The sequence below is a fragment of the Dromiciops gliroides genome, chromosome 1, assembly GCF_019393635.1.
Source record: "Dromiciops gliroides isolate mDroGli1 chromosome 1, mDroGli1.pri, whole genome shotgun sequence".
Lineage (NCBI taxonomy): Eukaryota > Metazoa > Chordata > Mammalia > Microbiotheria > Microbiotheriidae > Dromiciops > Dromiciops gliroides.
This window is the reverse complement of record NC_057861.1, coordinates 504,382,067-504,394,658: the sequence shown is the minus strand read 5'-3', so window position 1 is coordinate 504,394,658 and position 12,592 is coordinate 504,382,067. Positions and strand designations below refer to the sequence as shown.

Genomic DNA, 12,592 nt, shown 5'->3' with positions numbered 1-12,592 from the left:
AACCTCTGCATTATAGACCTCTGCATATTGTAATCTGGACCTGATGAGACCCCTCTACGTGAGTACCACTGCAGGACCCAGTGGTCAAACCCATAATTGCCCTGTACCCCAGGATGAGGGAATGGAAGGATGCTGGACTAAATAAGGGAAAAGACAAGAGTCTACTGAAGTTGAAACAACAGCTTTGTCATCATGCCTCCTGACTACAAGGCTTGGATGTCTCAACTTGCAGGAACTGAACCCATACTTTAGGTGAAGGGTTCTCTGACTCAGTCTCCAGGAACACTTCCCTGACAAGGAAGTGTAGCTCTTAGCCACTGGCTCATTTTGACCGTCCTGTACTCCATGTGGAATAGTCTAAGGCCTCAAGGGCTCTTCAGGGGTGCCATGCTTTCTTACAAGGGGGGGCGGGGTGTACACAGGTAGGAAAGGAAAAAGAAAACTATCTTTGCATAACTAAGATAAGTATGAATGTACCTAGAAAAAAAGAGATCAATGGGCAATATCTCAGGAGAGGCCACGGAAGGGGCAAAGATTTGGCTGGTGGGTCCGTGGAATAGGACACACCATATAGACTGGGGCCACAGGGTATGTAGTTCACAAAAAGTTTATGACCTCTCTCTTAGCTGCCTTACTATGCATGACCTCATATGGTCAAGATGAGTGAATGTGGGGCAACTGTCATTACCTGTGCAGGGACTCTGATGTTTCTACCACTGTTCCTATTCTTATCAACACTGCTTGACATGAGGAGTCCACTGTAAACTGGCCTGAAATGACCCTCCCCATCTCCCTCCATCTTGGACTAGATGGTAAAGATCTGGATGAAGTCTGGGTCTTCTGGTCTCAGCTCCTTTGGGGAGCTCTGTGTGGTAAAAAATATGAAAGTTTTTTAACAGTCGGTTAGGATAACTGAAAGACGCCAGTTTTTTTTTAAGGACCACCCTTTTGGGGAGGAGACCAATGGCATGAGCTACTCACGCCAGTCCGCCTGCTGCGCATGTCAGACTGCCTGCTACGCACTCGACTTCCGGGGTGCGAGCTTAAAAGGCAAGGAGAGAACGGAAGTGGGCTTTTTCCTGCTCTGCTGGTCTCCTGACTCTGCTGCTCAGACGGTCTCTCTCTCTCTCTCTCTCTCTCTCCAAAGGTGGCCTTCGGTTTTGGTGAGTTTTTATAAGGAATATAGACTAAGCTTAGACTTAAGACGATTTGTATTGTGTTTCTACTTTCCTATCCTTCTAATCAACATCACCTTGTGACTACCATAACAATAAAAGGTCTATCTAGAAAACCAAAAGCTTCTTCCATTTACTAGTCTGGGAGATAAATTAAGGGAAAGGTTAAGTAGGGGAGATTTATGATCTAATATCCAATTTTAAATCTCACATCTGTCTCAAGTCTCTTCTAGGTTAAGGCTGTCCAGTGATTGGTGATTAGTAACTCTAAAGGGCATTCAAGAAGTGAAAAGTCCCTTAAAAGGCCCTTAGGATCTTATCTCCAAGAGGTGGGATGTGATACTATCAATCCATTTGGGATCCATGGTAGTAAAACTGGAAGATCCCTGCCATAAAGTCTAGTTTTCCCCTAAAAAAGCAATGAAGTCACCCCTGAGATGTAACTGGTTCAGGGAACTTGGGCTCAAACTGTTAATAGAATTTCCTGGTTGCTTAAAGGATAAAAGCCCAACACACAAGCAGGAGGTATTCCTCAGGCTTGACAGAATTCCACTGCACAACAAATGCAGGGGAAAGGGGAGCTGTAACCAAGTGAACCGACCCTACGGCTTTGTTAAATGTTCTTCCCATGTTATTGTTGAGCAAACTTCCTTCTGTTAAATGTTATACAGCTTATAACAAGTGTCTCATTTCATTCCATTTCCAAGTCCAAACCACCAGACTGGCACAAGCAGACCTAGTCTAGAACAAAGTGCCACATTCTCTATGAAACTTCCCTTGGTCCCCGCAGTTGTTAGTGGTCACTCCTTAAGCTACACAAATTTGTAGAGTAGAATTTCACTTTCTTGAGGGAGGGATTATGAGATCACAGATATAAAGATGAAAGGAACCTGAGAGGTCAACTTCTTAAATTCCCTGATATTATAGATGAGGAAACTGAGACTTTTCCAAGGTTACACAGAGAATAAGCAGCCAAGATAGGATTTGAACTCAGGTCCTTTGATTCCAATGTCAACAATCTGTCCATTATACCACAGACATGAAGTGTTATTTTTATCTTTCTATCTGGCACAATCTCTTGTGCATTGCAGACATTTAATAAATGCTTCTTGAATTGAATGACTAAGAAAAAAGGTCGCTTAACTGTCAAGTCAATATGACAAACAAATTATGTTAAAATAACTAATAGAGGTCTTTTTTTTTTTGGAGGGGGGGGGGCAATGAGGGTTAAGTGACTTGCCCAGGGTCACATAGCTACTGTCAAGTGTCTGAGGCTGGATTTGAACTCAGGTCCTCCTAAATCCAGGGCCAGTACTCCATCTGCTCTACCACCTAGCTGCCCTGTATTTTTCTCTTCCTGCTTATTCACTGGCTGGAAAAGATGAGTTTTCTTGCTTTCAAATTCCTAAGTAAATTCTCAATTTAGAATGAATTAATCCAAAGGAAAAAAAATTTTTTTCTGTATACTTCTAGAAATAGCCACTTCTGTTAAAAAGTAGATCATCACTTTTCATCAACTTCTGATGAATACAAACATGAAGGGAACTTGCATTACTTGGTTATCATGATTTTAAAAACGATTTCACCTTTTTCTCAATTTGTTATGTTTCAGCCAAACTGAACAATTATCTGATTCCCAAATATATCCTGCACTTTCTTGACATCCTCATGCTTGAAATGCCCCCCCCCCCCGCCCCCGCCAAATTCTTACTTGTCTTTTGTTTTTTGGCAGGGCAATGGGGGTTAAGTGACTTGCCCAGGGTCACACAGCTAGTAAGTGTCAAGTGTCTGAGGCTGGATTTGAACTCAGGTACTCCTGAATCCAGGGCCAACGCTTTAACCACTGCGCCATCTAGCTGCCCCCTCTTACTTGTCTTTTAAAGCTCAATTTAAATGCCCCCTCCCCTACAGCAAGCCTTTCTCCCAAAGGTACTGATTTTTCCTCTTCAGATATCCTTCGATACGTTTTCTTGTACCTTCTAATTCAGTTATGTGAATTATAGTTATCCTTGGTCTTATCTTGACTTTCTATTAAACTCTAAGTTCCATGAGGGCAAGGATATATCTAACTTTTGCATATCTACCTCAGTGCCTATACCAGTAGATGCCTTAATAAGTGTTTGCTAAATCTAAAAGAATACATGTCATGGAGCAGAGTTTGTTTTTTAAGTGAAGTAAGCAGAGCCAGGAAAACAATATATACAATAATACAACAATGTAATCGGAAAGAACAACCACAAAACAATCAAAGAGGAAAATTAGCAAGAAACTGCTTGGCCCTACAGAAGAAATATGAGAAGACACCTTCTCTTACTCCTTCCCAGAGGCTGGAATTCACAGGTATGGAACACTGCGTATAAAACATCAGATTTTGTTTTCAATGTGTTAATCAGTTTTACTGATTTTGTTTCTCTTCTTCCTCTTTTTCTATTTTAAAAAATTCTTTGATATCAGGAATGGCTTTCTGGGGAGGAGGAAGGAGAGGAAAAGAGAATAAAATCTATTTTAATATCCTAAGGTAATGCCATTAATGAAATTTAAGCTGAGTTAAAGATGGGTAAGATTCCAAGGTACACCCAGCTCCATAATTACCACCAACATGATACCCCCTTACCTCTAGTTGCTTTAGGTGTCCCCATCTCTCCCAACCACATAATCAGAGAACCAGATCCAATGCTTTATTTAGCACAGTGGTACTAATAGAGTGCACCACAGAAATCTGGAAGTTATGTTGGTGCAAAGAACATTTATAATTTTAACATAAATTTTTTAAATGTACACACCAACCTCAAAAGATGTGAGGCCACAAACTCACAACTCAACAAAAACAGATACTCTTATTGAAGGGAAACTACATATTGCCTGAGTCTCCCAACTTTCCCATCACATTGCCAACTTAAATCTTTAATATGCTGTTATTTCTCATGGCAAAAAATATTGTGCTACGAATAAAGGAAAACCACCGCTTTTAGCATTTAACAGAAGCTAAAAGACAATGGCAAACAAGCGTGCATGGAAGAGCATATAATTCCAGTCCATATCCTTTAATCTGGTCAAAACTTATGGTAACCCCTAGCAACCAGAAATTTCAGAAAATTATTAAACTAGCAACTTCAAAATCCTAAGTTTTCAATTAGCCCTAAAATAAAGTTTAGCTAAAAGTAGTATCAATCCAAAATCTAGAAACTGAAATTTCCTGCCCTTAATTATAGAAAACTTTTTAATGCTGATTTTTTTCCAGTTAACTTCAATAGACTACTTACCTCAGTAAGGCCTTTAATCTTCAAGTATCCACAAAGGTAAGAGTTCTCCATATCCACATGCTAGAAAGAATACATACAATCCTGTTAGAGAGGTATGAAGCCAATGATAACTCTTAAGTAGTTAGGGACATCCTTTAAAGCTATGGAGTATTCTGGAAGTTATATTCTATCAAGCAAGACTCTACCATATAGCCACGGATGAGATCATTGTTCAAAAGCTTATCCAGGAGTCCAAAGTTTAAAACATTAATTCAGCACTTAGTAACAATGCTCCTGGCACAAGATACACAACGAATGCTCACTGATGAATTATGATGCTTTCCTATGCATTCTTCTTCTAATCAGGCAAATTTCTTCATGGCACTCTGTAAACTTCCTTTAACGAAAAAAATCTAGACTAAAATACATTTCTTGAACAAGAAAGACATACTCAAATATCATCTGGGTATTCTCAACAAAACCCTCCCATTACCTCCTCATGCACTTACAATCAACTCTAAGTCAAACCTCTATTTCCATTTGTATATTCTCAACAAAACCCTCCCATTACCTCCTTATGCATATACATCAACTTTCACTAAGTCAAACCTCTATTTCTATCAGTATGCTTGGTGCCAGACTTTACTCTCGACTTATTCTTTACTCTATCTCATGTCTACCTTTCACCAATTCTATGAGTACTGTTTCATCTCAATCACTAAATCCTTTTCTGTCCTGCCATCATTCCCTCTGGCTCAATATTGATAATGCCATATAGAAAACTAATATAAAGCACATTAACATTTTGGATTGCCAAAAGAATGAGCTATGATTCTGTTTTCTAGATATCTGAAAATTATCCTTTAAAGATAAAGAAAATTTGTTTAATCATTTTGGGATGGGAATCTTTCCTTAAAAAGTACTTTATATCGGCTTCCTTCTATAACAGTGAGCATAATTTAACATTTTCTTTACTCAAGGTCATCATTATAAATGTCACTTATATACAGAAATATAGTGAAACTTGGAGAGGTTACTGAAGCAAATTGGGTGATTTGCCCTTAAAAAAAGAAATGTTCCTAAGGCTGTTATGGCTTATTTAGTCAAAGCTCATTGCACTCTAGTTTGAGAATCTCATGTCTCTTCTCTTTCGAAAGAGGTATCTTAAGCAGACAGCTGCTATCGACCCTTCCTTATTGTTTATAATCTACTGTTGTAGGAGAAATCAGCTATTCATGTCTGTTAGCAATGGAGAGTACAGCCTCTAAGTAAGTGACTGCCTCAGTTTCTCCTACAAGAATTTGTAGCTCTGTTCTACAAGGGTTAAGGTTGCTTTCAGAAGTATGACCTAAAATATCAAAACATATAAATAGATTCAATGATGTGCTGTAGACTTGTTGCAACTTATGACTTCATAAAGCCATAGAATAGACTTTACTTCCCTCCACAATTTACAGAGGAGGAACATGATGAGAGGTTTGCCCAAGACCTTTGCCTATGACTCTCCTGTAACTTTTTTTTAAAAGGATGGACATGACAGAGACAGGTCCAAGACTTCCATCTACCAGCATGTAATGGGTTGGCCAAAAACACCACTTCCAAGACCTTTAGCTTGGTACAGAGCATAACGCTATATTCTGCCTTCTGGTTTCCCTAAGAACACTGCAACTCTGCTGATACTATACTCTTTTTTTTTTTTTTAACAATATATGCCTGTGTGCTGTTAAGGTGGCAGACTTTAGCAAGCACTTTTCAATAATCATCAGGCATTAGCTTCTCTAGCCAGTTATACATACATAGGAACTAAAGAAAAGCTTCTTAAAAGATGATCTAAAACAACCTCCTGTTTGTAACTCTTTCAGTTTTAGTTATCTCCTTGTTTCAATTTCTCTATACTAAATTACTGGTCTCATGATTAGATAATTTATTCATATGTTCCTATTCCTTCTATTATTTTGTACTAGACAACATCTTTTATTAAACATGAAACTGGCAGAACACAATGTAGTAAAACAGGGCTAATTGCAGTTAAAGTATTATTTTTATGTCTTAAAAGCAAGGTGTTGGAAGCACCAAAAAAATAAAATCATAGGAAATACTTTGAAGGAAAATAATTTTTATCGTAACATATTTAAATCATAACATGCCATTAATAACTTTTATTATAACAACTTAAAGATTAGTTATCAATACTTACTGAAGCATTTCTACCAGAATGGTTAGAAGTCTATATTTCAGAGTTTTAAAATACCACATCCATTTTCAAAATGGATACATGGGCTTTTTAAGAACTGCAAAACTGCCCACAACACCAAGATTCAAATGTTAAGAGGTATTTGGAACATTTTTGTTACAGCTGGGAAGACAGGGGGATTATCTTGTGAATGAAATACAAATACTTATAAATTATATACTCAGGAATAGAAAAACTGGGGTTTAACTCCTACCTCAGCTTCTTATCATCTATGTCAAAGCTTCTTAAACTGTGGGTTTTGAACCCACTCCATGGGGTCCCACAGCTGAATGTGGGGGTAGCAAAAAATCTGGCAACAGTAAAGGGTTGGGGCAGCTAGGTGGCGCAGTGGATAGAGCACCGGCCCTGGATTCAGGAGTACCTGAGTTCAAATCCGGCCTCAGACACTTAACACTTACTAGCTGTGTGACCCTGGGCAAGTCACTTAACCCCAACTGCCTCACCAAAAAAAAGCAACAACAACAACAAAAAAAACCACAGTAAAGGGTTATACATACCTATTTTATATACCTATATAGCGGAGGTCAAAAATTTCCTGGGTGAAAAGGGGTCACAAGTGGAACAAGTTTAAGAAGCCCTGCTCTATGTAAACCCTCAGCCAAGTCAAAAATCTCCCTGGCCTCACTGTCCTCATGTCTAAAAGGAGAGGTTGGGTGGTCTCTGACTGAGGTCTTTCAGTTTTAGATCTATGATCCTATGTATCAAAACAAGTCTTCTATGGAGCCAAAGCATTTGAGCATAGTTTTATGTGACTTACTAATGTACTGCATGTGAAAACTGTATTTTAAATGCTTTCATGTACTGCTGACTTTAGGAATCTGGCACTGTTTCGTGAAACTGACCTGCTCTAACAGGCTGCAATAAAGAACTTTTACTATAACCATATATATTTGTGGCTATCACAATTATAAAGTGCTTTCACATATTTCTTGGAGTCATATATATTATTTCACTAGATCATCAGAACTATGACATCTAGCATATGTACTACTACTCCCATTTTATGGATGAAGAAAGAGGTTATGTGCCTTTTTTCAAGGTCACAGTTGGTTAGTGGCGGAGTTGAGTCAGGTCTGATTCTAAGACCAACAACACTCCAGGACACAACTGCCTAAATTATAAATGACATAGACAATTCTAAGCTCCAATCTTGTGTTAACCCCCAACACATATGGGGGTTTAACAACTTGGGTGACACAGATACTTGATGAGCTGAGTTGTGGTTGTTGGTTTTGTTTTCTGTTTTTGTATCTGTGACCTGGCTAATATTTTTCAATAACAAACACAAAAGAGCTAGAATGTCCCACATTCAACCCTATACTTCATCTATTCTATTCAAACTGACCATTATGATGCCTGGAATTAATAAGGTTAACTTAGTGTATATATCCTAATGAGAAGAATTTAAGTGGGATCTGGATAAGATAAAACAACACAGCAAAAAGGAGCCACACAGCACATTCATAACCAAAAGCTGCTCTTTTTAGATTCCTTTCAGTGTCCTAAGGCTTCCTTTGCAGTTGGTTTCTTAGATAGCAGGAAGTACACTGGAAGCAATTTTTTAAAAAGGGACCCAATAAAATGCATGACAATTATAGAATTCTTCTCAAGACAGAATCTCAAAAATGAGTAAGGTAGAAGGAAATAGGCCATAGGGAGGGAAGTCCCCAGGTTTCTCAACTGAGAAACAAGTCCTGGCTGATAAAACAACAAGAGCCCTAGCTGCTATGATGAGCGACCACCGCACTAATCCACCTTTGAGTTAAGATGTCTTACAGCCAACATCCATGGGTTTCTGCTTTCAGCTGTCTTAAACTTCCATTCCTCACCCTGATCTAAAACGTCAAATTTAGCAGACTCATTCTTGTAGCCTCACCTGCTTCAAAACAGGTTATCTTCAAATGTAAAAAAGTGAATTACTGAACTGATTACGGTAAAAAACCATAACAAACCAAACTGACTTTTATACTTCACTAACCTGCAAACTGTTTCTGTGAAAAGAGCTCTCAAACTGAAAATTGTCGACAAGGAACTCCAACATTTTCATTTTTACAACCAATGGCCAACCTCTAGAGCTCTAAGAAGATTTTGGTGATGCATTTGCAACTTACTGTCTAGAAAGGCCACAAAATTCACATAAGGGGAATGGAGACAAAGTCTCCATATACGGTTTCCAAAATTCAGGAAGAGGACTGTTAACCACCATACTTTCTCCTAATATAACCAATATGATACAGTATAACAGTTAAATTTTCAGACCTAAAAAAGGCCATCTACTTTACCTAGGGGAAAAAAATGAAGGAAAGGTCCCCCTGGTATACAGACTGTAACAGATGGAAAAAAGGTTTGCTTCTTGTTCAGGGCCAGGGGTTCTTAAACTGGGATCTGTGAACTTGTTTCAAAAATCTATTCTCACAACATAATTCAATATTATTGGTTTTCTTCATAATCCCATGTATTTTATATTTCATGTATTTAAAAACACCACTCTGAGAAAGAGTTCATAGGTTTCAACAGATTGACAAAGGGGATCCATGACACAAAAAAGGTTAACCCCTGCCCTAGAGTTAGGAAAAGGGAGATGGGCTCTCCACTTGTCTTTTGAATAAAGGCCTATCTGATCTGAGGCAAGATGAAAGAACCTCTCAGATCAAAGAGAAATAAAGAAAGAGTAAAGGTGCACTCTACATTGTCCATCCCTTTCACACAACCAATAACAAATTTCACATTACCACCTTGGGCAAATCCTTCCTCTAAGTGGTACAGATGCTAGGAAAGATGTTCAAAGCCAGCTCAAGGAGCGGAGGTGATGTAAGAAGGAAGGAGGACCTCTTTATTGAGGTTCACAGAGAGAATTAGTGCTGTTGGAAGGGAGTAGAAGCTTATTTGGAGGGACTAACCAGACCTCCCCTTCTGGAAAAGTGGGAGTGGTTGTCCCTCCGGTGTATGAAGAGGAAGCTGAGCTCAGGTATGGAAGAAAAGTGGGGCAGTTGTGAGGTTTCATTGGTTTTGTCAGCCCGGTAGCAGGTTCCCCAGATGTCCAGTCCAAGGGCAGAAGCTGGATGAGGAGGAAATGAGCAAGTCCTGCAGGGAGTAAGAAGAGTGTGCAAGATCAAAGCCTTTCTAATGAATGGGTGTAAGACAGGATATTAAGGTGTCCTAAGCAGGCAGAGAAAAGTCGGGGTGGGGCAATATCGGGAGTGTCCTGGAAGTGTGAAGTCCTATAGATTGAAAAAGAAAGAGTGGTCAGTATTAGAGTGCGAAGTCTGTTGTGTGTAAGTAGACTCGGGTTGAAGAGCGGACAGCAGGTGGATGTTTTCAGGTTAAAGGCACGGGAGATGAGGAATGGTAGAGACCAGACTACAGGAGCATGAAGTCGGATGACAGTAGGGAAAAGTTGAAAAGGGGAGTGCAGGTGAACGTTCTGGGAGGTTGGGGCCCTGGGGATGGGAAAGGACAGATATCTTTATGGGAAGAAGAAACGGAGAGAGAGAAAACTAAGAATATGTGATGGGAAGGAAGACGCGGGTGTAGTGAAGGAGTCCCCCCTCCAGTGGTTGGTGGGTGGGTGTCAGTGTAGGCCCTAACAATGGGGCGTGGGATGGGGTGCAAAGGGGAAAAAGAGTTCCAGGAGGCCGGGGCATGGAAGGGGTGAGGCGGGAAGGAGACTAGGACTTGGGGCGGGGGCACAAAGTGAAGAAGCCCAAGTCTTGGTGCGGAATAGAAGAAGCCGGGGGAGGGGTGGGATGAGGCAGCTGGAGGGTGGGGGAAGGCCGGAGTCCCCGGGGAGGGGGCCGCAAGAGGACGCTGCCCCTGGCAGGGGAGGCCGGCAGCTGGGGCACGGGCGTGCGGGCCGGAGCGAGCACGAGAGGAGGAGGAGAAGGAGGAGAAGGAGGAGAAGGAGGCCCGGGCCCTCGCCGGGGCCGGAGGAGGCCGCTCGCCCGCTCGGGCCCGGTACCTGCAGCACCACCTCCACGTCGTACGAGTTCCCCTTGCTCTTCTGGTGGCCGCGGAACTTGGAGCCGCTGTAGAGGAGGCTGGTGGCCACGCCGGGCTGCTGGGTGTTGATGGGGGGCGGCGGGATGAGGGACGCGGCGGAGGCGGCCGAGGCTCCGGCCGGCGGGGGACATTCGGTGCGGACCGGCATCTCGGGGTCCCCCGGAGCCAGGGCGGTGGGGTGGGGGAGGGGGGAGGGGAAGGGAGAGGAGGGGGGAAGGGAAAGCCGGGGAGGGGGGAGAAGCCGCCGCGGCCGCCGCGCGGGAGCCGAAGGAGGGCGGGCTGACCGAGGGGGCCGGGCGCGCGCAGGCGCGCGGGACGAGGAAGGGGAGGGGAGGGAAAAGAGGGACGCCCACCCCGCTATTGGCCGACGAGCTACTCTAGCCGCCGACGGGTGCCGGAGGACTAGAGAACAGGGCTTCCCCTCCCTGGTTGCCCCCCCTCCCCGCCCCTACCTACAGTACACTCACTCGCGCACGCGCACACATAACCCCCCACATACTTACACACATACACACATACAGTAATTCGGGCCAATTGGCTCCGACCCGGCGAGGGGGCGGGAACAGTTTTAGTCGCCGCTTCTCCCTATTGGTCGGCGTGTCACACGTGTTAAGAGGTCAAAGGCCCGCTGGGATGTGTAGTCTTTGCCTAGAGGCGGAACTTGTTCATGACGCTGATTGGCTAGGAGGGCGCGAAGGTCAGGTGATGGGCCGGTAGTGGCTAGGGGTCAGATGGCGGCGTCCAGAGGAAATTGAATTTACCAAGCAGTGGGAGAAGCGTGCAGGAGAATCCAGTGCAAACGTCCCAACAGGGAGAGGTTGTGGGCTCTCTTTTTCACCCCTTGGGTCCCCTCCTCGATTGATCCCTGTCGCCGCCCAAAGGTGCCATGTGGCGAAGCTGCTTTCGGCTCGGGGCTGGTGGCGGGAGCTTCCCACGCCGTCCTTGCCTTCTCCCTGCCGCCTCCTTAGGACCGGGGGACCAGGCCGGGCCGGCCCCGGGGCTCTCGCTCCTCCGCCGGGCTTACGCCCCCCCCCGCAGGTGAGCGCAGGCCGGGCCTGGGCCGCAGGTAGCTTGGGTGGGCAGGAGAGGGGAACGCGCCACGGTGGGGTGGATGAATGTACCTTCCTCCAGGCTGGGACCCTGAGGTTCCGGCAAGGCTCAGTGCTTCGGCCCACGACTCTGCTCCATTTGCCACGATTTTGTAGCGGGTAACCCTAAAGATAGCACCATATCCCAGGTCCATAGTGTAGACCAGTGGTCACCCCTCTCAGGAAAAACCTTTCGAAGCACTTACCCCTAATGTATGGGGGCATGTCTGTATCCCCATATACGTGTATATGTATCCATAATCTGGGTAGAGATCTTATATATCTCTCTATACATAGATCTCTAGATCTACACCCATCTGTTTATATACTTATGGATGTAGATTTAAATATACAGATCTCTATAGCTACATATGTAAGTGTAGGTGTATATATACATATGTAGATCTAGATATATGACTATGTTTATATAGATAGCTATAAAGGTCGATGTAGATATATAGATATGTGTATAGAGAGATATATACACATATGTAGATGTCCAGATATTTTTTGGCCTTCGTTCTTGAAGAGGACCGTGACATCAGGAGGTGATGTCACGACAGTGAATTGAATTTAAGTGAGGGGAGGCTGTAAAGGTCACCAGCCTCACTCTCTCCTCCAGAGCCATCTGGGTCCAGTGGCAAGATGTAAGGATGACTAGAGATGGCCCTGAATGTTTGAGGCAGTCCCACTTAAATGACTTGCTCAGGGTCACACAGCTACTAAGTATCAAGTGTCTGAGGCCTATTTGAACTCAGGTCCTCCTGACTCTGGGGCCAGTGTTCTAACCATTGGGACATCTAGCTACCCAAGATGTATGTATATAGAGAGGTA

The 12,592-nt window shown here is 43.1% G+C and overlaps 2 protein-coding genes across 2 annotated transcripts in view; one reads left to right on the top strand and one right to left on the bottom strand.

Annotated features, from left to right (window-relative positions):
- Positions 1-10,891, bottom strand: part of GID4 (GID complex subunit 4 homolog) — a 40,970-nt gene extending 30,079 nt beyond the window's left edge. Inside the window, exons 1-2 of the mRNA XM_043970377.1 lie at positions 10,630-10,891; positions 4,439-4,498 (exon numbers count right to left, since the gene is read on the bottom strand). Coding sequence (XP_043826312.1) covers positions 4,439-4,498; positions 10,630-10,818 — 249 coding nt within the window. The 5' untranslated portion in view covers positions 10,819-10,891. The remainder of the gene's footprint in view (positions 1-4,438; positions 4,499-10,629) is intronic.
- A 441-nt stretch (positions 10,892-11,332) lies between these two features.
- Positions 11,333-12,592, top strand: part of ATPAF2 (ATP synthase mitochondrial F1 complex assembly factor 2) — a 28,425-nt gene continuing 27,165 nt past the window's right edge. The window contains 1 exon segment of the mRNA XM_043978564.1: positions 11,333-11,708. Within this exon segment, the coding sequence (XP_043834499.1) occupies positions 11,557-11,708 (152 nt within the window). The 5' untranslated portion in view covers positions 11,333-11,556.